At 32.4% G+C, this 26,868-nt stretch overlaps 1 protein-coding gene across 2 annotated transcripts in view; it reads right to left on the bottom strand.

Moving 5' to 3' along the window:
• Nucleotides 1–3,735: 3,735 nt before the first annotated feature.
• The window catches only part of LOC103578561 (E3 ubiquitin-protein ligase Bre1), an 86,581-nt gene continuing 63,448 nt past the window's right edge, over nt 3,736–26,868 (bottom strand). Inside the window, exons 11-13 of one of the 2 annotated variants that reach the window (XM_014443988.2) lie at nt 8,906–9,290; nt 4,243–4,337; nt 3,736–4,171 (exon numbers count right to left, since the gene is read on the bottom strand). In XM_014443988.2, coding sequence (XP_014299474.2) covers nt 3,890–4,171; nt 4,243–4,337; nt 8,906–9,290 — 762 coding nt within the window. In that variant the 3' untranslated portion in view covers nt 3,736–3,889. Of the gene's footprint in view, nt 4,172–4,242; nt 4,338–8,905; nt 9,291–15,786; nt 16,692–26,868 lie in introns of those variants that run through there. The other variant, XM_014443989.2, reaches the window with a different exon arrangement.

The raw sequence follows: 26,868 nt of genomic DNA, 5'->3' as shown, positions 1-26,868 counted from the left end.
AAATGACGACGTTTTTTTTTCTCGCTTGTGATACAATTTTTATTTTAGAATTTTCGCAAGATAATTACATCCGTAGTGCCGACAATTGCAGGTATTTTGAACGCATATCGCATATTTATTAGCGAGAGAAAAAAAAGTAATAAAACAAAAGTTAAACAGATGAAAAATTAGTAAAATGTCGAGCCGACGTTTTTTTTGACGCTTACTACATTATAGCGACGACGTTTTTTTTCTCGCTTGCTTTACAATTTTCGAAAGCATTATTTCGAAACCAGATTGCATATTTATTGGCGAGGAAAAGTAAAAAAAAAAACCAAACAAAATTTTTACAGAAAAAAAAAATTCGTATTTTTCATGCTTGTCGTTATTTTCGACGCCCACAATAAAACGACGACGCTCTTTTTCTCGCAATCGATCAACAGCTCTGCACATCATGTTAAATTGATATTTATTTTTTTGACTGAAATTCCGTAGTTCTTGCGCCATCTCTGATTTCATCGTCGTACCCTTATGTGTCGATAATATCTCTATTGGCTTTGTCAGCGGTCATGCGATCCTACATACTACACGCTTAGTATAATATACGTCCGACTCATTTCGTTTAATCGTTTTGCTTTCTTTTACTGCTGTTAATTGTGGTGGTATTATTTCTAATATAAGTGTGCTATTATTGTAGTGTATAAGTGATATTCATTTAAGATATCAGTCACTACAATATATACATATATATGGTGGTTCGGCTTCACTCTGCGAGATGGCATTCACAACTCGCGCCTCTCGCAATACCTCCTCCCTATGCCTGTTTCAATATATAACATTTCCAACTCTCCTCTTCTCATTATCACTCACAACGATTTACTCTTGGGTAGTTGGCGACTTAGGCAGTGATATATATTAGGGTGCTTCGTTTCTGGCGAAAGTATTTTTTTTGTTGCTCATCAAGCAAAATATTGTTTTTTTTATGCTAAATCAAAAATTCCTACCAAATTTGAGCTCTTTATTCCAATCCTAAGTACTTTCCATTTGATTTCAAAAATTTCCTATTTAAAATACACGTAAATTAAATTACTTTTTTTTTAACTTTTTGATACTCAGCTGCGTTTTATGATATCGACGCGGTTCTGGTCACAATTTGTAGGGCATTCGGTGCTTCTCAAAAGTACCCATAGTAACTTATCTTTAGTTCCAGCTACTTCACTGATGTCCGCTGAGGAAGTCATTTTTCGTATCAAATTGACCTTTATTGGCTTGCAGAACGTAAACCAATGAATGTACACCAAAAATGTAAATGGAAATTTTATAGGAAATTTTTTTATTCCCTTCAGAAAAAGCCCTATGAGTCAAGGCGCTAAAGTCCATAGCTTCCGAGTTATAGGAGTTTTAATGATTTAAAAAATAAAATAGCAATTATTATTTTTTTTTAATATTATATTTTTTAAATTATTAAAATTACTACAAGTCGGAAACTATGGACTTTAGTGACTTGACTCATAGGGCTTTTTTTTAAGGGAATTTAATTTCCTATAAAATTCTCATTTACATTTTTGGTGTGCATTCATTGGTTTACGTTCTGCAAGCCAATAAAGGTCAATTTGATACGAAAGATGACTTTCTCAGCGGACATCAGTGAAGTAGCTGGAACTAAAGATAAGTTACTATGGGTACTTTTGAGAAGCACCGAATACCCTACAAATTGTGACCAGAACCGCGTCGATATCATAAAACGCAGCTAAGTATCAAAAAGTTAAAAAAAAAGTAATTTAATTTACGTGTATTTTAAATAGGAAATTTTTGAAATCAAATGGAAAGTACTTAGGATTGGAATAAAGAGCTCAAACTTGGTAGGAATTTTTGATTTAGCATAAAAAAAACAATATTTTGCTTGATGAGCAACAAAAAAAATACTTTTACCGGAAACGAAGCACCCGAAATGTTCATATGATTTAAATAAACTAAATGTATAGTACATCGTGTAATAAGTATATAATATATGTGTTATATACTTATTACACGATGTACTATACATTTAGTTTCTTTATGTTTATTTAAATCATATGGACATTACGGTAAAATCAACGTGTTTACAACAAAATTTAATTTGATGATTGTGGCATAGTAATTTATGAGTTTGTATTTTCGGGGGACAATCTGTGCGTCCGTCACGACGGAGGCTCATGCTTTGAATCGAGAAGGGACTTGAAGAAAAAAATTTTCAAGAATTTGTGAATATGCACTAGAAAATTAAAAAGCGGCTGTAGATGAAGGTTTTATAGTAAATGACTGCGACTCAAAGAGATAGGCCTTACAAGCTCAAAAAGACATTGGTGCCGAAGATTTCTGTTTCAAAGCATCACCAAAGTGCATCTTATCATTTAAACGAGCACACCGCATTGTAATGAGGAAGGTAAATATGTTTATCACGTCCAAAACAATTGAAGATGGAAAACTGTTAAAAGAGCAAGCTGAAAAATTTTTCTCTAATGTAAAACCAGAAATTAAAATTTATAAATTACCAAATGTATACAATTCAGATCAAAGTAGTTTTCAGTTAGAAATGCATTCCGGGCAAACTTAGCCGTTGAAGGAGCAAAACACGTAGAATGTCTAGTACAATCTGTTACTTCTACGACACATAGTTATACAGTTCAACCAACTGTATCCACTGATGGAAAGCTTTCATCCCTACTATTTTTGGCTTTACAAGGTGGTAAATTTGGACCAATAGTTAAAACAAGGATTTTTATACCACAAAATACACACCTGAAAGCATCAAAACCAGGGAAACATACATTGTTAATTTCATTAAAGTCCATTGAAAATTTTTTTTCTTTTTAATAAAAGTTTTGTGAATTTCAACCCTCATAACTTTTATTCCATCTATTCTTTCATAATAACACCAATAACACTTTTCATCATTTTTCACCCCGAAAATGATGCCATTTATCCCATTCGATTATTCAAACTGCAACTATGTGAGGCTTGCAAAACACCTGTTCGGAGCCTAAACTTGGATGAGTGCTTTTACCCCCTATATATGTTTGTCCGCCAATAAAAAAAAAAAAAATGCGTGTCTCTTAGATTTTGACGGAGAATAGCATATTTCAGTTGTATTGAAATCGGAGGGGGACACCTGGGAATGTTTCCTTGTAAGTTTCGTACACAACCATTGACAAGTTGTGTCTCTGGGATTAAAATAATTTATATTTAATTAATGGAATAATTAATCGACTCAATATTAGAACAAAATTATTCTTTAATAAATTGTCTTTGTATGAGTATACCGTTTCACCCTATTTGTATAATCAAAAGAGTGCCGAGATAATTCAATGTGAGTAAATGAGTCAAAAATAATAGATCGATCAGGAAGCACCCTCATTACTTTAGTGCTTGAGGTATGCAATAAAAATAATTGGTCGGAAAAAAAAATCGATTCTGCTTTTTAACGATTACTTCTAATATTAAATATAACTTTTGTTTCAAAAACCACAAAGTTTAAGGCCCCTGATTAGAGAAACGATTTGCAATGTTAAATACCCATAAGAAGGGCTATTTAAAAGTATTCAAAAACATTAAAAATTATGGAAAATTTTTTTTTTTCAAATCATTTTAAATCGTTTTTTTTTATAACGAGCCTAACTAACAAGGTCGATTGCAATCCAGATTTTTTCATTTAACCTCAGGTCCTATATTTAAATAAGCTTAATCATATGATTTAAAAAATTTCTCAAAAAAATTTTTCTAAAAATTAATTTATTGAATTGGATTTCTTATAAGATGATTGAAATTACTTGAAGATTATTAGAATTTTAACACCATGTTACATTATTATATGAATTAGTTGGTCAAAAAAGGCTATGTAAGCAATTAAATCATAAAAATGATACTCTTTTTACGTAGATAAATATAATCGATGATAATCATTTGCGCCGAATGCGCAGTTACATTTAGGGCATTTTCTTTGCCGGTTTTCGTAACGAGTCCGTAGACAATCCCAACAGAAAACGTGAAAACATTTTGTTAGTACTGCATCTTTGCGTTTAACCTTGCATGATGGGCAAATAAGTGTTTCTTTATACTCTCGCAATTCTTCAGCCATAACTTCATCCAATGTTTCAGCCAATTCTATTTTCTTCATTCTTTCAACTTTACGTTTTAATTGCGCAATTTCTTCCTAGAATAATAATGAATTAGTTTAATTAATGAATATCGTTTCTTAAATTTTAAATAACAAAAAATACCCACTTGCAGTCTTTCCGTTTTATACGCTTCCGCTTCTAGTGAACTAGTTTTTTCAGCAACCACTTGTTGGGCTTCTTTAATCTGAGAATGATACTTTTCTGGAAAATAGCGATAACAAGAGACCGATTACATACAAGAATGTGTATTCTGTGAAGTGTAACTTAAATTGACTATCTTTTAGTATTTTTAAAACAAATTAGCGGGTCAGGTATCGAAGCTTAACCATAAAACAATTCAAGATAGAGGAATTTATAATAATTGAAGTTGAGAAATTTATGAATGCTTCAGATTACTATGTTATAAAGAGAGGGCAGAGATAAATCCAGATTGAAGATATCTTCCTTAACAATCCTAAACATTCCAGCCTAAGATGAAGAAGGTGATAATGAGTTTATGCAGTAGTAAAACTATTTTAAAATTGAACCCCGTTACACCCTTGCTATCATACTTGTGGACACTTTCAGAAAAGTTAGGCTGAAATGGAGCTGAACTAAACTTCGTTTAACATTATTCACCCTGACTATATAAATATTCACATACGCATCCATTTCTTACATACATAATATACATTCCTATAATCCGAGTACAGAGCATCAAACGGGGATTAGTAAAATGGTTAATCCTGTGGACAAGCCTTAAAAATACCTAATGTATCCGAGCTCCTTGAGCTCGGGAATATTATTCGCTGAATTGGTTTTCTCAAACTCTTCGAGCTCGAAATAAGTTATCTCTTGACACTCATTAACTTCAATTGACAACTGTATTTCAAGTATTAAATCATTTTATGTAATTCACAAATACGAGTGAGATAATAGCGAATAGAAACTTGCTGCCGAGATTTGAAACCACAACTTTTTGAACACGAAGCGAAACCATTGCCACATTGCCACTCGAAAGCTCACTATCAGATCGTAGTTATTTAATCTACTTAAAACGGTTGATATGCCAACGACGGCGATGACAACAGTTGCTATATCGACAGTTGCTATAGCGACGATTGCTATCTACGTTTGGCAAAGATTACTTTGGCAACTGCTGTTATGGTAACGGTTAGTCCTTAATCACTCATCATAAGATATTTAAAACTATAGTTCGTATCCACTTTGAATGTAGTATATATATTTCTTTCATGACAGAAGCATGCACTAAGATAGGATTATTTAAATATCCGATTCAAAATATATTTTTTACCTAATTACAATACTCCTCTGACGATTGGAAAATTATTACGTTTTTTTGCCGAAAGACCTACAGACTCTAGATTGCAAATGAATATCACCCACGAAAAAAAAAATCAATGACGTAAATTATTTACAGAAAATAGACTTTCTCAGGGTTTGTGGGGTCATAAGAAATGAAAACTTCCAGTTTTTTTTTATCAAAAGATTTACAGACTTGAAAGTTTAAAATAATGTTAGCTAGTACACGAAAAAATCAATAATAAAAATGTTATTTAGAAAATCGACTCTTATTTGAGTTTCAGGAGCATAGAAATGGAAATTCGCAAGTTTTTTTTTACAAAAAGGACTACAGACTTGAAATTTATAATGAAAATGAGGTAAAATACAAGATTTTACGTCAAATAAATTTTCTTTCGAATGTCGACTGTTATGGGAGTTTGCGAGGGTACATAAAGTAAAAATTTTTAACGTTTTCTAACAATAAGACTCAGGGCTGGCAATAGCCTATCGAATAAGGTACTTGCTTACCACAGCGTTGGACCAGGTTCGATTCCGGCATGCAACAATGAATTTTATTTTCACAATACTATTTATGTGCATTACATTGGCAGCCCTCTGGTGATGGAATACCGTCGATTTTTCGAGCGAGTGGAAGTGGCGCCGACTTCATTACAAAATGATGGCGGAACACAAAAACTCGATCGAATCTGCAGGACTCTGCTGCCTCTATGACTAGGCTAGCGGGTGAAGCTTCTTATCAAAGAAGAAAACCTGTATCGGCCAAACATTGATGGCGGTGGAGGCCCATAAATATTCGCAAAATCTCTAGCTTTGATGTAAGCCAACGTGTCAAAGCAATAATAGAGGGAGTCCTCGACCACCAACGTTGCCTTTGGATAACAGGCATCCTCCATTGTATAAGTGCCTTATCTTACACAGTGGGCTCTGTAGGATGGACTATAAAACACCCACATTAACTTCCCAGGAGACATAATTTCGGATGACAAGACTGCCCCCCCCCCCCCCCCCGCCCGATGACAAGGACACAACGTAAGATGGCCACGGCAGCTGGAAGCTAGGATTTATAACGACGGGAGTACGACGGTGGGCTTAGCTAATGCCAGGTCCCGGTTCTTCCTGAACTAGTGGATACTACTAACAGCGGCTGTGTCCCGCGACGTATTTCCTTAGACTCGGGCGCGGAATCACCGAAATAAAAACTATGTCTCCTCCACCTATCAATTCACAAACAATAGTATCTACAATAGTTAAAATTATATATAGTTTTCGGAAGGACAGTGGGCTTGCTAAGTTCATTGTTAGGTGGATTGGTAAAAATGCAAGGCCTAATAACGATGATCACCAGGACCGTGATCCTCTCCAACAACTATAAAAATTGTCCTCAATGGGCCCGGATACAATGGCTGACACAAGCTGAATGCCCGGTTGAATTCAATACAATCTAAACAATAAGACTCACATCCACAGTATAAAACGAATATCACCTATGATTTGAAAATCAAAAGCGGTATATTGAACGGCATAATTTACCGACAAATATTTCAAAGTAAGATTATCAAATAAAAATTTCTTGAAGCCCATAGACCGTTTTTAAGACGAGCAAAAATTTGGAAATTTTTTTACGGTGGTTTTCTTAAAACCACGTTGAAACCGTGCACGACGGAAATTTTTCAAGCCCAGATCTGAAAACTAGACACTTGAATGTACAATGTGCTTATTTTGTTTTGAGTGTATGATCATTTCCCTCCGAGTTACAGCAAGTTGATCATCTCTTAAAAATTAAGAATTTTTTCAATGCCCTTCAATTTTTGTGACTACTGTAGGTTTCATATTGATCAAGCTTATAAGATCTACTTATATACAGACCCACATCTAACTATACATGGATTCATATCAATCAGATCTGATAGGATCGAATCATATATTAACCTATTTATAATTATATATAATTCCATGTATAGTCATGTACAATCATTTTTCATCGATTGGAAAAATGTGTTGGTGGTTTTACACAAAACAATAATGAAAGCTATAATCAGTCTATAAGGAAAATAACTCCAAAAATCATTCCGTGTGACTTCAAAATTGTTGGAATAGCAGCTTCAATGGCAGCAGGGATATTAAATGAAGTTACAACGTTATTTTTGTACTATATGAATGCAATGGGAATATCAATTGGACTCAATGCTCATGTCTATGTCGAGAAGAAGGATTCAGAGCGCGTCATGATCTCTGACTCGAGAGTGCATGGGAATACGCGTGAGAGAAGAATGGCTGGTAGACAACACCAAGTCGACTTATTAGAAGCTGCTCAACTGATCGGTCTAAAATTTTAACAGAACCTTCTCAGACATACTCCTCAAGGATTAATGGAAAAAATAAGATTTCCGATACTTATTTTTTTTCTGAACAATATTACCCGACCACAATCCGAAACATTTTTTTACGAAATCGCCCTTTCGTCAAAAATCAAAATTTCGACTATTCCCTCGAAAATCTCTAGATTAATCTATCTACTAACAGAAACTTATTGATTTTTAAATTTCAGATGAACCAAACCGGAGATATCGTATTCACCACCGGACCCCTTTTTTTGGAGAACCTTCAGGAAATGGTTTGCATAAGCAGTGCAGATGAATATTTTTATAAACTATAAGTGCATTAAAAAGTTAGAAGTTGTCACTACCTATATATTTATTTCTTGTAATTGCTAAATAAAATCACTAGCTACAAAAAATTAGTAAAATGAAACGTCTTTCCGGACTTGCAACTGCGATAAACTTTTAAAAGTGATATGATCAAAAGATATTGATTTTATAACCTGGCTAATGCATATATTTCAAATGTTAGAATTAGTATAATTAGTATTTATGATGCTTATAACTTAATGCAATCATTACAATCATTTAACTCACAATGAATTATGTGATACTTAAGTTAACGAATATCATTTTTGTTATTTTATAACTTTTTGTGAAATTTTTTTTTTAATTTCAACATTAAACTATTGTAATGCAATCTAGTAAAATTTAAAGGTGAGGATCTTATTTGTGAATGAAACTTTCTATGAATTAGTGAATAAACGATTTGTGATACAGAGTTAAATTTTTTATAATAAATACCTTTGTTTTAAAAATTGTCTTACAAATTTTACAGCAGAAATTACGAATACTTAAAAATATGCATTAATTTGGCAATGTATCTTTACATAAAGATATTTTGAGAAAGCGATATGAGGTCTTGAGATATTGTGTTGCGGGGTATATGAATAAATAGTGATATTTAGTAAAATTAATTGTACGAAAATTTAGTCGAGTAAATTTTGAACGTGTAACTTGTTCTTCATCATCTCTACGTAAAGAACTAGCTGCACCATTTCACGACCCAATATATTATTCAAAAGTATTAATGAAAAGAAAACAGTCAAGACAACTGATAGATATTAAAAAAAAAATATATATTACCAAGGTGAAGTTTGAGATTTGCAGCCGATTGTGCACTTTCTATTGCTTTTCGTTTGTGCATTTCCGTCGCTTGTTGTCGCAAAGCTAATTCTTTCTCAACTGTCGCTAATGAATTTTGTAATAATTGTTCTTTTTCTTCTAATTTGCGTACAACAACATTTGCAGCTTCAACTTGAGTAGTCAAAGTTAATACGTGTTCTTTTAAGACATCTTTTTCTTCTCTTGCTAATTTATGCAATTGATTACTTTTAATTCTTTCAGTCATCAATTTAAAATTCTCATCATCTTTTTCACGTAACTGTTGGATAAGTCGGGAATTTTGTTCCTGCATATCTTCAAATGCTTGCCCAGCCACTTCCATTTCGTTCAATAGCGCTTCTTCTTCCTGAAAATAAATGAAATAAAATTGTAGGAAGAAACAGAGATATTCGAGATAGTTGAGATTTAGAAAATAAAAAAGACGTGTGTGACATGGGACATCCGAAAGAAGCTAAGCTCCGTTTCTGTTCTACATGAACGCTTATTATTTATTAATATAATTTAACTTCGCTTCCGGGTATAGCCAGATGCCACTTTTTTTCACAACAATGGTTTTTCAGTCAAATTTTTATCATTTTAGTAATAAGTTATGAAAAAAAGATTCCAATTAAGTGAAGTAACTCGAACAAAATAACTTTCCCATTAAAATCGATGAGTTTAAGAGCAAAGGAAAAGTATTTGAACTATTCGAATATTTCGAATAATTCGAACTATTCAAATAATTCGAACTTCGAGTCGAATGTCACTATTCGATTTGAATACTATTCGCACACCCCTATTATTTTTTTACTAGACAAAAATAGTAATCGTCCAAATTACGAAAAATTAAACAGAAGTACTGAGAAATAAGTTATAGAATTTTTAATTAAAAAATTTGCAATTTTTTTAGCGGGAAGTTAAAAAATTATATTTTTGGAAAAAAATTTTTTTTATCTTTATTATACTTATAAAATATAATTACGTCAATTTCTGAAAAAAAAATCTGTCTATCGGTTGACCCTGCAGGCCAGCCCTAAAACTTCCCGCTGTTTCCGAGCTCCTTGAGCTCGAAAACATTGTTGTGAATACATTTTCTAGCTCGAAAATACTGTTGTATGCCATTGTTTTCGGAAGCACCGTTTTTTAGAATTTCTTTCTCCCACGATATTTTACGAACGAATTAACCAATTGATATGGTTGAAGTGGCAATCGACGCGTTTTATTAAATTCTTGTGTTGATTAGATTTTAGAATTGATTGATCGAGCCATTTCTGAAAAATTCGAAAAAAACTGAAAAAAAGATTTTTTTTGTTTTTCTTCCATATTTTAGAGTCTATTTGATCGATTGATTTGAAATTTTCAGTAAAGTTGACGGCCAACCACACACACACACATGCGCGCGCGCATGCATACATACAGACATCCTTCCAAAAATCGCCAAAATAGCTTCCTAGGACCTCAAAACGTCGACATCTGATGAGAACTCGATTTTCGAAAATCAGGGTGGAACCAAAAACTTCCCGTATTTTTGAAAATTTATAATTTTCTTGACGGGAAGGTAAAAATGAGCTATTCATCACGCAATACATTTTTTTATATTTTTAATGTCTTATATATACACTAACGCAAAAAATTAAAGGAACAGAAAAATTTTATAAATTTTTTAGTGATTTTTGGAAAGCTGTGACTTTGTGAAAAATAATATCGAGATTCGAAAAAAAAGCACCTTATTGCTTGAAATCTCTAGTTTCGGTGCAATTTTTGAAAAGTTCCAGTTATAGCGCAAACATGAAAAATACCACGAGACAAAAAATTTCAAATTTTTTTTTTTTATTCCGAAGAGCCCTCGGACCGAGGAAAAATTGTTTCAACAAAACCAATGCGTAAGTCATTTAGCAAATTTATTCAGCTTCAATTTGACTTTTTTTTAACCTCTTAAGACGATTTGTCGCGAAGATATCAGCCTTCAAACACAAAATGATACTTTTGGCTTTGATCATTGGTATTTAGGGTACCAATAATCACAAAGTGAATTTGAGGGCAGCTTAAAAAACTTGAATAAATTCCCTAAAAGATCCTTTCATCATCTTTGAAAAAAAATTTTTTTTTATTTTTAACATCCATTAGAAGTAAGTACAAAAAAATGATTTTTTTTGGTTTTTTAGTAAATCAACCGCTACTCTGTAAATATCGATGAAAAGACTTATGTTGACGGGGACTTTTTTTAGCTTAATGTACCTTCAATAACCCTTCAATTTTTTAATTGATCTATCGAACAGTTTTTTGGGATTGATCGATCAACGTTTTGCTAAACAATTAAAGAAAAAAGTTGGGAAATGTATTGTCTTTGGGGCACGGTTTAATATGAATATGAAGGGCTTACATGGGTCTAATCATTTTTCTTAGAACATAAACGAAAAATTGAGGGGACGTTGCTGAAAGATATCAATTTGAAAAATAACGGACACCCTAATTCATATATATATATATATATATATATATATATATATATATATATATATATATATATATATATTGTAACGGGTATTTCACTACCGGGGATCTACCGGAGTGAAGTGCGAGTACACGTACTATTTGGTCACCTTGTCAAAATTGTAAGGTTGGGCGCCAGGTGATTTTATAACCACCAAATAAATAATTATAAAAAAAATCTCGGCTCAGGGGGGCGGATCGGGGAAAGGTCAGGTACTTAAGATTACGATAAATGATTGATCAGAATTAACACAAAAATTAGTCGTATATTACATAAACAAAATAATTGATCGGCTTCACACAAATTATCGGTTACAAAAAAATCGAAATGCCGTTGTCGGCTTGACTCGATATAAACAAAATTATTAATAAAAAAAAATCGTAATTGATCGAAGTCAGTTTATTGCTCGAAAAAAAAATAATAGTCGGTTGTCGAAATTAAAATACTTATTTTAATTCACAAACATACATACGACGTAGTTCTCAACGAAAATACTCGACCGGTGACGTCAGAGTATTTTACATGGCAAGACTCGGCTGCCGCAACGAATGAGAAAGAGATAATCCGCAATTCTCAGAAATCCTCGAATAAAATAAAATAATATTTTATTTGGGTAATGCGTAATTTCACTATTACATAATTACTGCGCGTAATTAATTATTATTTACCGAAAACGCGTTTAACTTGTTCAATACACAAAATCAGTCGGTCGTACACTTACTCAGTTCCTGTGCCGAGGCTTCGGCTTGTTCACAGTCGTCGAGTTATTGTTCACTCGGAATTTATCTGTTGGTCATTTTAATTAATCGTTGATAAATAGTCGAATTGTTCAAAAATCGGAATCGAATTTAGTCGTTTGGTAGGAGTCGAATTGTTCAAAGTACAAACGCGGCCGTTCAGTACAAAGTCTATCCCGGATCTCCCGTCACAATCCATGCATTGGATCGAAATCGTTGCGTCGAAGTCGAAATTGTTGATTCTTGACGTCACTAGAATTTGCTCATCCGGTAACTATTGATGATTTAAAATTATATGATCGAGCGAGCCCGCCGAAGGCGTTCACAATGTAATGTAGTGGAAACCCAAAACATGCAAACCTTCTCAATAAGACAATTTATAGATAAATTGAGAAAAATATAGATAGCCCGAACTGGGAATCGAACCAAGACCATGTCGGTATCGCGCCGAGTGCTCTACCAGTTAAGCTATCCGGCACTATACTATATTCCGTTCGATTTCATCTATAACTTGTTCGTAATCACATTGTAGTACTGTCTCGTATGCCAATTGTCACCACAAAGTTCAGCTGTAAACAAATTGAAATTAGCTACGTTATCACCTGAACATATATCCAGCTTCATCTAGTTTAAAGTTGATGTTTCTAGAAGAAGAGATCACAGGTGGGCTACATTAAGAATAAAAAGATAATTTTTGAAGTAATATGCAAAGGGTGGGATGTGATCTCTTTGAACGAAACAATCAATATAATGATGATCGAGCGAGCCCGCCTTCGGCGGGCTCGCTCGATCATATAATTATATTTCATGTTTCGTTCTCGAGATCACATTGTAGGATGTTCATACCTTAATCTGAAACCAAAAAAGACAAAAAAAGAAAAAAATTGTTAATAATTCCAAACATGGACAAAAAGTTTATTATTGAAATAAATAATATAAATAATAATAAACGAAGAACAATAATAATGAATCATAATTTTGAAATAAATAAATGATTTTCAATTATGACAAAATTCCTCTTGCAAAAACAGTCGGGTCTTGAATAATCGGTCTATTATAAAACTTCTCAAAAACTTTAGAATTTTGAGATCAGCCAGTAAGGTTTTTAATAATAGACAAATCAACGCCTTTAGCTGAAGCTGATGACGTTGAAGCATGTCTAATACTGTGGGGTGCATATTCATTTGCCAAACCGCAATCAGATAGAAATTCTTTCAACCATCTGCTTAAAGAATTTTTTGAAGATGCTCTGAAGGGTTTCCGTGTTGTTATAAATAAAGCATCAGTTTTTTTATTTTCCAACAAATCAGATGAAACTCTTAAATAAACTTCTAACGTTGTATCTACACATAATTTGCTATTATCAGGAAATCCAGGAAGAATGAGAAGAGGTTGATTATATTCACGTCTTGATGTTTTGATGTGATCAGAAATCTCAATTTCATACCCGTCTTGAACTTTTCTAATATTTGAACGATTTTTTTAAAAGTCGAGATAATAAAGAACTCTAACCAATATTTTCACCACAAATTAGAGAAAGAGCAGAGCGACAGATATTAAGAGAGCTATGAGAAGCTCCTAGCTGAAATTTTTCAGACATCCAATCCGCAACTTGGTTATTAGTTGGCTTATATAAATCCAAACCTTGAGATTTACAATATGAAGACCAATCTAAAATGGGTTTCATGTATTGTTTTAGTGTAGATTCAGTTATTGAGCTGAGAAGAAGATTAACTGCATCGTCCTTGACTCCTTTCATTTTCAAAGCCTCACAGATAATTTTCCTGCCATCAAGGTCAGCTTTGCCGCTAATGGATGCTGCATATTTCTGTCAAAACCAAGGAAAAGATTAGACGAAGGTTGAAAAATTATTGAAAGTGATTCCAATAATGACAATCACAGAGGATACCATGGTTGTGCGTGCCAATCAGGAACCACGACATTTCCACAAGCTTGGTCAATTTGAATTTTCTGTAAAACTTTTAAAATCAAAGAAAAAGGAGGAAAGGCAAAGAAATAAAAACCTGTCCACTTTAAAGTGAATGCATCAATACAAAATGCATCAGGTTCTTGATGCCATGAACAAAACAGATTACATATAGCATTCATTCTGGATGCAAAGAGGTCTATTTCGGGAATACCTAAAATTCTGGTAATTTTATTATAGGCTCATGTTGCCAAGGTCCATTTTGTGTCTGCATTATCTATTCTTGATGTTAGATCCGCATCCGTATTTTCTGGAGAGAGAATATAAGTTGCAAAAAGCCATAAACACCTGTGCTCACACCAAGACCAGATGTCATATGAAATTTTACTCAAATCCTTAAGTTTCGTACCTCCCATTTTATTTAAATAGGCAATTGCAGTTGAATTATCAAGTTTTAGCAAAATTTCACAATTTGTCAATTCATAAGCGAATGACTTTAAACCATTGGAAGCAGCCAAGAGTTCTAAGCAATTAATGTGCAAAGATTTTTCTTGTGTAGACCAATTACCATATGCCACTTCCCCATTGCAATATGCACCCCAACCAGTTAGGGATGAGTCTAAAAAAATTGTCAGATCAAATACCGATTGTCTAATTATATTTTTGGAAGCTAAAATATTTTGCTTCCGCCAAGAAAATTCTTTTTGTAAAGAAGTGGGTAAGTGCATGTTAGCTTCATAATTATGACGAGCGATTAATAAGGTCAAATATTCTTCTCGCTCAAAGGGCTAAGAATGGAACCAACCGTAATTAATTCCTGGACAGGCAGCAGTGATTTTACCAACAAATTAAGCAAAATCTCTAATAGAGCAAGTTTTGATGCTTTCAAATTTGTAAATCAAATCATAAATATGGTCTCTTTTATTTTGAGTAATTTCTATAGTCATAGACTCTGAATTTAAAACGAAACCTAAAAACTGACAAGACCGAGAAGGAGCTAAATTAATTTTGGAACGATTAATTAAAAAACCAAGTGACTCCAGTAATTTGATAGTTGTAGCAATATTATTTTTACATAAATATTCTGATAGAGCTACCAGCCACCAATCATCCAAGTAGACCACTGACATCCCGCCTTGACTTTTCAAAATACTTATAACTGGCTTCAAGATTTTTATGAATACCCACGGAGCGGTATTTAATCCGAATGGCATGCAAATAAATTCATAAAGCTGACCGTTCCAGCAAAATCTAAGATATTTCCAAAAACTTTTGTGAATAGGAATCATCAAATAAGCATCTTGCAAATCAATATTAGCCATAAAACAACCTTTAGAAATTAATTTCAAGGCTGTTCTAATATCTTCCATTTTTAAAAGAGTTACGTCAATAAAAGTGTTTAGCTTTTTCAAGTTTAAAATAAATCTCATTTTACCATTACTTTTAGGGATGAAAAAGATATTAGAAAGAAACTGACCTTCCACATTTTTACACTTTTGGACGGCTCCCAAAGCTAAAAGATCATCAATAGCTTTTTGCATGCCTTGATTATCAGGAGATAAATTATTAGAGGGTTCCTTAGATTGAACTGGTGCGGTTGAAAAAGGTATTTTATAACCTGATATTGTTTCTAAAATGAAACTATCAGACGTGATATGTGACCAAGCTTGTAAAAAAAATTTAAGCCGACCAGCAATGGGACTAACCTTTATTTGGGGTTGTTCACCTGACTCTGATGACCCTTGGGTTTGGTCAAAGATCGGGTTTGCGGTGGTGTCGTTCGATTGAACTGAACAAACTTCTGGAATGGTCTCTGGTTGAAGCCCTGCTGTGACTGACCACCTCACGATGTAGACGGGCTCTTCCAGTTTAAAAAACGCTTTGATGGTCCTGAAGATTTCTTTTCAGGTTGGGATTTTAAGGTCAAACCCGCCTTTTCAACAGTAGAGGAATTCTTAATACGTTTGGAAAAATCCTTGCCAAATAGAAACTCGTCCGTGACAGATTCCTCCAAAACAGTCTTGCGTTTAGTATCCACAAATTGGTAGATGTGAGCTTTACGAGCTTTCTCCAATTGGAACATGAAATCGCACATAATGTTGCTAGAATCGCACATCAATTCTAAAATTTCATCTTTATCTAGGGGTTCTTCGTGATCAGAAAACATAGTACAAATTGCTTTACCTAGACTAATTAAGGAAAGACCACAGAGATTTTGGTTAGAAGCAAGATGTTTATCTCTGCCTATTGCCGATTTACGAAGTAACGGCACAAGCTCCGGATTCAAAGTCGGGGCTTTTAAGTTAATATTACCCTTTTCAGGGTATTTTTCCAGGATTTCCCTTTTCTTAGACATTTCCATTCCTTTTGAAATTGTTTCTTGCCAGCAAGCAACAAGATCGGGGTGGAAATCAAAAGTTTGGTCCTTTTATCGACGTTTCTCAACTCCCAACAGATCTCGAGCTTTGTCTGGTAAGTCAGAGCTCGCAGAGACATTGGCAACCGTCTCTTGAGGATCATTAACATCATGAGATATCTTCGGACCAGAATCATAGGTGAAAATGAGTTTTTGTTCAGTAGCAGACTCGGGTAATTCATCTTGATCTGAACCTAAAGGAACAGAAAGATCTGGGTCATACATGTTATCAAAGAATTAATTTCTTTGACACAAAAAAAGAAAGATAACTATTCTTCAATACAACCCAGTCAAATGGTACAATTTATTACTTAAATGTATAAAATTGCCCAAATTGCGAAGAAAAAATCACAATTCAAATTTTTTTTTTATTTTTAATTAATTCATTTGTTTTGAGTTAACCCAAATGGTACGAATTATTATGAAAATAATCGCCCAAATTTATTATGAAAAATTAATCACAATAAATTATTTATGAATTATAAATGATAAACCAAATTTAATTATGTGAATGATACCTTCATTGTCAGTTTTGACAGACATGTCACTGTCTTGCTTATCTGATGACATCTGGTCAATCAGATCCATATATTTTTTTTACTTTCTTTTTCAGAAAATCAAGCTCCAAAGGAGTATCATTTGAGACTTTACGCTTATTCATATTTTTTTTTTTTTTTTTAAATCAAATAAAGTTGATTGAGAAAATAAAAAAAAAATAAAATACGATGTTAACTTGAGGCGCACAAAAACCAGAATGAAGCTGGATATATGTTCAAGTGATAACGTAGCTAATTTCAATTTGTTTACAGCTGAACTTTGTGGTGACAATTGGCATACGAGACAGTACTACAATGTGATTACGAACAAGTTATAGATGAAATCGAACGGAATATAGTATAGTGCCGAATAGCTCAACTGGTAGAGCACTCGGCGCGATACCGACATGGTCTTGGTTCGATTCCCAGTTCGGGCTATCTATATTTTTCTTAATTTATCTATAAATTGTCTTATTGAGAAGGTTTGCATGTTTTAGGTTTCCACTAAATTAAATTGTGAACGCCTTCGGCGGGCTCGCTCGATCATATAATTTTAAATCATCAATAGTTACCGGATGAGCAAATTCTAGTGACGTCAAGAATCAACAATTTCGACTTCGACGCAACGATTTCGATCCAATGCATGGATTGTGACGGGAGATCCGGGATAGACTTTGTACTGAACGGCCGCGTTTGTACAAATGTGATCTCGAGAACAAAACATGAAATATAATAAATTCAAACCACGAGTCGATATCGAATTTTTCATCATGTTACATATATATATATATATATATATATATATATATATATATATATATATATATATATATATATTGTAACATAATAAAAAATTCGACATCGACTCGCGGTTTACATTATATGAATGTAATAAAATGTTACCCGTCGAGCAATTTTTGGTGACATCTATCATCACGATTGACTTCGACCGAGCAATCGATCCAACGGATGGATTGAAACGGGAGATTCGGGAGAGACTTTGTACTGAACGACCACGTTTGTATTTCGAACAATTCGACCCCGACCAAAAAGAACAATATGATAGAGAAATTTAACGCGTTACCGAAATAAAATATTATTTTATATTTTATTTTTTTTCATTTGAGCAGTTCTGAAAATTACGGATTATCTGTGTCTCATTCGCAACAGCAAACTTGTCGTCTCGCCGTGTAAGAATACTCTGCCGTCACTCGTCAAGTATTTTGTTAATACTTATGATGTATGTGTGTCTCCGGACAATACAATAACTGATTTTTGTTTAATTGCGTAAAGCAACTGTTTTTTTTCTAATACGAACTGATTTTGTTTTTTTTTTTTTGATCAATTAAAATTTCTACGAGCAATTTGGTTTTTTTTGTTTTTATCGAGTCAAGCTGATCCCGGCAAAGTATATTTGTCTTATAACTGATAATTTTATTTGTGATACCGATCAATTATTTCTTTTGTTCAATATACGATTAATAACTTTGTTAATTTTGAACAATCATTTATCATAATCTTAAGTGCCTGACCTTTCCCCGATCCGCCACCCTGAGCCGGTGTATATTTGAGAATTGTTTATTGGTGATTATTGAATCACCTGGCGCCCAACATTTAAATTTCTGAACAAGGTTGCCAAAATCGTGAATGTATTCGAATTTCACTCCGGTAGCTCCCCGGTGGTGAAAAATCCGTTACAATATATATATATATATATATATATATATATATATATATATATATATATATATATATACACTAACGCAAAAAATTAAAGGAACAGAAAAATTTTATAAATTTTTTAGTAATTTTTGGAAGGCTGTAACTTTGTGAAAAATAATCGTATCGAAATTTAAAAAAAAAACATTTTATAGCTTAAAATCTCTAGTTTCGATGCATTTTTATCAAAATTTTTCAAAAGGTCTCGTTATTACGCTAACATGAGTAATACCGCGAGACAAAAAATTTCTAAATTTTTTTTTTTTTTCCAAAGAGCTTACGGACCGTGAAAAAATTTTGTCAGCTAAACAAATGCATAGGTCATTTATCAAATTTATTCAGCTTCAATTTGGCTTTTTTACAACCTCGTAGGACAATTTTTCGCAGAGATATCAGCCTTCAAACAAAAAATGATCCTTTTGGCTTTGATTATCGATATTTCAGGTACCAATGATTGCACAGTAAATTTGAGTGCGGAGTTAAAAACTAGAATAAATTCTCTACAAGACCCGTTCATCATTTTTTGGGAACAAAGATTTTTTTTATTTTTAACATCCTTTAGAAGTAAGTACAAAAAAATGACTTTTTTTGGTTTTTTAGTAAATAAACCGCTTCTCTGCGAATATCGATAAAAAAAATATTGTTGCCAGGGTCTTTTTAGCATAATGTACCCCCAATAACCCTATAAAATTTTAAATTGATCTATCGAGCCGTTTCTTTGGGGGTGATCGATCAACGTTTTGCTAAACAATTAAAGGAACAAGTTTTGTTCCTTTAATTGTGTAATCATAATCAAAATGAAAAAATAATTTCTTTTTTACTTTTCTTTCATTTTTGCATTAGCAACTCAGCAAATATGCGGGAAAGCGAAAAAAAAACGAAAAGTTTCCAAAAACTTTCAAAAAAAAAAATTTTTGACCCCAAAAAACAAGTTACGATTTTTTTGATTTCTTTGAGTTTTTTGACATATTTTGGAAATTTTTCGTTTTTTTTTCTCTTTCCCACATATTTACTGAGTTACCAATGCAAAAATGAAAGAAAAGTAAAAAAGAAATTATTTTTTCATTTTGATTATGATTACATAATTAAAGGAACAAAACTTGTTCCTTTAATTGTTTAGCAAAACTTTGATCGATTACGCCCAAAAAACGGCTCGATAGATCAATATGAAAATTTATAGGGTTATTGGGGGTACATTATGCCAAAAAAGTCTCTGGCAACAATATTTTTATTATCGATATTTGCAGAGTAGTGGTTTATTTACTAAAAAACCAAAAAAAGTCATTTTTTTGAACTTACTTCTAAAGGATGTTAAAAATAAAAAATATCTTCATTTCCAAATAATGATGAACGGGACTTGTAGAGAATTTATTCAAGTTTTTAACGCCGCCCTTAAATTTACTGTGCAATCATCGGTACCTGAAATATCGATGATCAAAGCCATGTAACAGAGTAATTTTCAACCTTGCCAAATTTGGCCTATTTATTAATTGATTTTAATAAAGACGCCACTGAAAGATAAGACTCAGCCTTCCAGAACCGGAGATGTTAAATTTAGAAAATTTCAGGGTCGTTGAATTTTATAAGAGTGAGAAAGGATGAGGAATTAAATTTATTACACAATACTTTTATTAATATAATTAACAACTTTATTTATCACAACCAATTTTACCCCACCGGGTTTTACTTCACTTATAATTATCTTATTTCTAAGGAGTCTACCGGACTTTATTACATTAATTACTGAATCCCCTGGACTTTATAAATTAAATATTTAGTTGGCCACCGGCCTGATCCCCTGGATCTTGAATAAAATAAGTCCCCCGGACTTTATATAATAACTTGGCCACCGGCCTGATCCCCTGGATCTATACTAAACAACTAGGCAACTTGCCAGATCCCCTGGATCTAATTATTTCAAAATTATTAATAAAAAATTCCTCTGGAATTATTTCCTATCACACACACACACACACACACACGCTTAATGAATCTATTTTCTGTCCACTGGACTTAACTCACACACACTTTAAATTTTCTTAAAAATTTCTCACTAACCTTTTAAATTTACTTAATTTAGTTAATTTTAATTTCCTCTTTTATAAAACCATTTATTTTAATTTATAATATTTTCCCAGTAACAATATCCATCAAGTGATAGATTTTCTGACTCGAGTAACTCACGCTATCTCTCTCTGCTTCGCGCGTCTCAGTCTATCTCTCTCGATTTCGTGTCTTTTTTCTCTTCGCGTTAAACTTAGATTTTCTCTTAACAAAATTTTATTAATTTACTGACATCATGATTTACTAAAAATTAATTAATTAATTATAAAATTTCTTATCATTTTTCACAACACTTGATCACAGAGTAAAATTTTCAGTTTCATTAATTCTTATGTATAATTTTCTTATTGATTACTATCGATTAAATTATGATATAACAATGACTTAAAACCATTCTAATTTCTGGCTCCACGCCGAGAAATTTTTTCCCAATCTCAGTAAATGATAATTCAAAATTCTGGCCTCTCTGCCGAGAATTGTATCCGACGGACCGCGTAACTAATTAATAAAAGAATTCTGGCTTCTGCCGAGAATTCTATTTTATACGGAACGACTTGGAAATGGCGACTGCCCACAAATAATGATTTCTTAATAATTACGAAAAATTAATTGTTAATAAATTGTGGCTACTGCCGACAATTTATTTACCTCACTCTTTTCCTCGTGGCGGTTTAGCTTTACTCTCTGTCTCTTACAGCCCTTCTGCCGATTCCCTCGTTCCTTTCCTTTCTCCCAGTTCTCCTTTTAATTTTATTGTTAAATCTGTGAAAAATTCCATACAAATCAATTATCTTCCTTAAATTGTATCAGCCTCCTGCCGGATACAAGAAATTCAATTTTATTAATATGATTATAGCTTCAGGAAGGTTCCACTCTAACCTCTCCAGAGCTTATATAATTACCTTTATAATTGATGTGCAGTTCCTTCTGACTTCGTTGCCGGTCCGTCCGACTCTGTCTTCCAATCACCTCGTGCACTCACTAATAATCTAAGTCCGCGACCCCTCGGCAATTTTCGTGAATTTTCCCACTCTTATTAATTTCTAATTAGGGAGGGAGGATGAGCCTCCAAAATTGGCGTTTTCCGGGGACCAGTCGATAAACTAGATCACGGGGTTAATCGATTTTCGATAATTAACCAACCGCGGGGAATTCAAGGACAATTTAAATGTAAATTAATTGAATTAGTTTAATTTTACCCCGTTACAGCCAAAAGGATCATTTTTTGTTTGAAGGCTGATATATCTGCGACAAACTGTCCTACGAGGTTAAAAAAAAAGCCAAATTGAAGCTGAATAAATTTGCCAAATGACCTATGCATTGGTTAAGATGACAAAATATTTCCACGGTCCGTGGGCTTTTTGGAAAAACGAAAAAATTTAGAATTTTTTTGTCTCGCGGTATTTCTCATGTTAGCGTAATAACGAGACCTTTTAAAAAATTTTGATGAAAATGCACCGAAACTAGAGATTTCAAACTATTAAATGCTTTTTCTAAAATCTCGATACGATTACTTTTCACAAAGTCACAGCCTTCCAAAAATTACTAAAAAATTTATAAAATTTTTCTGTTCCTTTAATTTTTTGCGTTAGTGTATTATACACACATACACAATGCAAGAGAGAGGACAGGAAGCAGGCAGTACCTTTTGTCTTACTCATTCTTTCTCGCTCATTTACGGTGCATATTTTTATGACGTTTTACTTTTTCTATGTTAGGTTCCCATCCCAAACGCGCGTAAAGAAGCTTAGATTCAAAAAATGGAAACCGGTCGACCCTTCAAATACATGTAAATAGTTTAAACTGACAATTCGATTTTTCGGTAAAATACGGTTTTTTTTTTCTACACTGAAAAGAAAATGTGGCTATCGTAACCATCTATAGAATAGCTAATGGTAGATAGTTTCCCTCAGAAAATGTATAGTTAATTTGACGATATTAGATTGCTGCATGAACTATCTCTAATTTTAAATAAAAGTATTTTCAATTCAATCATATTCTTTGGTTACATTCCTCACGCATGGTATTGCTGTTTTAACGATTCCTATAGATTACTATTATAGCGATTCAAATTATTAATACAGCAATTCAATGATTAATATAGCAATCCGGATTGTCAATATATCAATACGTATTGTTAATATAGCAATACGTATTGACGTAGCATCCATCTATATAAATAGTTGATTTAACAAAACATTGTATGGGTAAAATAGCCATCTAACCTTTACGCAAATGAAGTGTTGCTATACTAACAATCTACGATTTTCCAAACTTTAGATGGTTACAATAACCTAACGGTATTGCTATTACAGTAATTTTTTTTTTCAGTGTAATATCTCTGAAACGACTCTATTAATCGATGTCAAAATTGAGCCGGTTTCAGAGCATACACAAACGTGTCGACTGCTGCTAGAACCATCTCAAGCGGTTAATTAATTCGAAAGATTGTCGGAGAAAGAAATGGTATAAAACGGTTTTTCTTAATTTCTCTGAAAAAACTTGATGAATTGATTCCAAATTTTACTCAATTCTAGAACTTGACATAACGCGTTGATTGCCATGAGAACCGTCTTAATCGATTAATTCGTTTGAGGAATATCGTTTACGAAAAAATTTGAAAAATAAAAATTTACGTTATTTATCGTGTAATGCACAAAATGTAATTGGGCCATTGTTTAAGAAATTACTCTAAATTTTTGTCTTTAATAGTATCTTGTTATCATCGCATAATTCATTGTAATTGGTTTGATGGTTTAGGATATTTTGTCCACACAACGTCCAAAAAATTATCGTTTTCTGAATTTTTCTTGGAAGTTTTATATTTAGACGTTATAGTCCTAATTTAAAACTACTAATATTCTTCATTTCAATTACTCCTATTTATTTTTGACTAAGTATATGCGTCTCATTAACAACGATCGTAAAAAAAAATTTAATCGATACTTGGGTTTTTGAATTATTTTTCATTTTTTGAACTTTTCTGTTGCAAAACAAGACAAATTCTTCTAAGCTTGAAGAGATTAGAAAAGGCGATGCACTAAAGAGTATTTTTGAACTCAAAGAGCTCAGAAGTGGATTCATAATAATATTTTCGAGCTCTTTGAGCTAGAAAACAGCGGGATGTTTTGGGGCTGGTCCGCAGGGTCAACCGTTTTTCAGATTTTTTTTCGTTAAAGTAGGTTATCATATGCCTGATTGACTGCTTGACTAAAATAATAAAGTGCGCCATTCTTATCTCCTGATTATCAACAAGTCGAATAACGACAATCATTTGATCAAGGGATCGACCGGACTTATGAATATCTAGCCAGACTGGAAATTCTTTGTATTCTGGGCAGATATTTGGCCGGTTGCTGACGATCGGGGCCGTATAAAAGTTTAGTCCAATATCCAGGTACTTGGCTGGGATAACAATTACATTTTCTACTAATTTCAGTTCCGAAAAAAATATCTACATTTAAAAATCGGGCATAAGACGATTATAACCGTTTTTTCTAAGAAAAAACAAAAATTAAAAAAAAAAGCCATTCGGTAGCCGAAATGGAAGGTAGATTTTTCAATTAATCTATATAAAAAGTTAGTTTTATACATCCATATCTTGTGATATATGTTAGTGTATAATCATGACATGAAATTAAACTCATTTTCTAAGAGTGAGGGTAAAAAAGGATAATGATTATTTTCGATAGAGAACTTCAGATAGTTGATTTGACATAACATTATATAGGTAATGTACCAAACTAACTTTCACATAAATGAAGTATTAAAAATTTAATAAATATTAGATCATAATTGTAATCGCAGTTACAATGGCAAGACCAGCTATAATTATAGGACGTACAGGTACGATTGGCACATCATAAATAATAAGAGAAATACTTTCGAAATATGAAATAGCTGTAAAATTTACAGGTTATTTTGTTCACAATACAATACACGTAACAAAATTGCTTTATAATGGGAAATGCATAATTTATGTGGTGTGAAAACCATATTTTCAACATTTTTTAATTCCATTAAAATTTTCAAGGCTATCAAATTATTGGAAGAAATAGTCAAAACATAAAGCTTAATGTCGTACATTAAAGATTATTAGACGAGCTTTCAGATACTTTTTACGGAAATTGTCTATGAATATTAGTTTTGAAGTTATATAAGCTTTAGTAGTGATTAAAAACTGATTTTTACGAAAAATCATGAAAATTTCAAACAGTCATAATTTCAGAACTATTTGAACGATTCAGCCTATCTTTTAACTTGATCAAGGTAATTGCCTATAGAATAAGTGTGAAAAATTTCATTAAGATCCGATAAGAAATGTGGGCGCTATCGTAATGACAAGACCAGTGATAATCATCAGGATTGAAGGTACATTTAATACATCATAAATAATAAAAGAAATACTTTTAAAATATAAAATAGCAGTAAAATTTACAGGTTATTTGTGCACAATAAAATACAACTGACGAAACTGGATTTTAATGAGACAAGCATAAGTTATGTGGAATGAAAACCATAATTTCAACATTTTTGATTCCATTAGAATTTTCAAGGTTATAAAATTATTGGAAGAAATGGTCTAATTATAAAATTTAAGGTCACAAATTAGAGCTTATTAGTCAAGCTTTAAAATACTTTTACAGAATTTATCTATAAGTTTTAGCTTTAAAGTTATATGGACTTTAAAAGTGATTAAAAACTGATTTTTTTGAAAAATTGTTAAAATTTCAAACAGCCATAATTTCTAAACTAATCGACCGATTCAGTCCATCTTCGAACTTAACCGTGGTGATTACACATCAAATGAGTGTAGAAAGTTTCATTAAGATCGGATAAGAATTGTAGATGCAATCGTGTCCTCAAAAGCCGGTTCTATTATATATATATATGTTTGCGAAAAGGTAATTGTCAGCCACTCCTATAATTGATATTTTTTAGTATATATAGCATAGTATCATGCTAATGAGGACAATAAATGGAAAAATTTTCGAAACAAATTTTTGAAATACTATATACACCATGTTGAAGATATGATGTTAAATGATATTTGTGAGACCCGGCTTCATATCAACATTTGACACATAGTTTCATATATGTAAAATACTTATGAGCCACGTAAGTATATGGATACATATAATGAAAGATACTTGTAAGCCTATTAAGATGGAAGAACTTAATGAATAATGACTAACAGTTATTTAGAAATTTAAGGAAGATGATGATTTGTTTATGAATATATATTGGACACCTATATTAATAGGAGTAAACAAAAAAGAGCATTTGAAAAAACGTACTTCAAGAATCAATTAAATTTAATTTTCATTTCCAATTCATTAATGCCTTTTGAGTTCGATTCGATAAACGATCATATATTACTACATTATAAAGGTTGTTGTAGCTAGGCCATATATTTATTAAAAACAAATTATCATCCTAAAATGAAAATATGCTCTTGTAAAATAGTACTATTTTTTAGCAAGTAACGATGGAAAACTTGTTACAACATTCAGTGCACGCAATCACACTGACTATTCCATGATTAGTGAAAAATATGGTGGTTCATAAGTATGTATTAGCAGATATATTTGTTGATATCTCAACTGAAATATATACTTGATGCCAAACGATACTTGTCAACCAACCTAATGTACTGATAAGTTAATTCAAAAATTAATTACATTGAAAACCAGATGTCATATTTGAATTAGTAAATCATATTTCTAATATATAATTGGAAATTATTGTTACTGTGCGAAGAGGAGGAGTAAACAAAAAAAAAATTTTAATGGCTTCACAAAAACCCTTTCTCATCTGTTTCTATAGGCTACAGCTGAATAATCAAAATAACTTGTATGAACGATTTTTCGGATTAATTGACGAGCATTGTGATAGTCACGCAATAAAAACTTTATGATGTTATAGACTTTTTTTATAAATGCATCCAATACCGATCCTTCATTCCAATGGTTATGTTTGGGCCGTATATTTAGTTGGGAAAATGAATACGTAAAAAATTAACATCTAATATTTCGGAACATGACTATATTTG

The sequence above is a fragment of the Microplitis demolitor genome, chromosome 4 (assembly GCF_026212275.2).
Source record: "Microplitis demolitor isolate Queensland-Clemson2020A chromosome 4, iyMicDemo2.1a, whole genome shotgun sequence".
Lineage (NCBI taxonomy): Eukaryota > Metazoa > Arthropoda > Insecta > Hymenoptera > Braconidae > Microplitis > Microplitis demolitor.
This window is presented reverse-complemented; position numbering and strand designations above follow the sequence as displayed.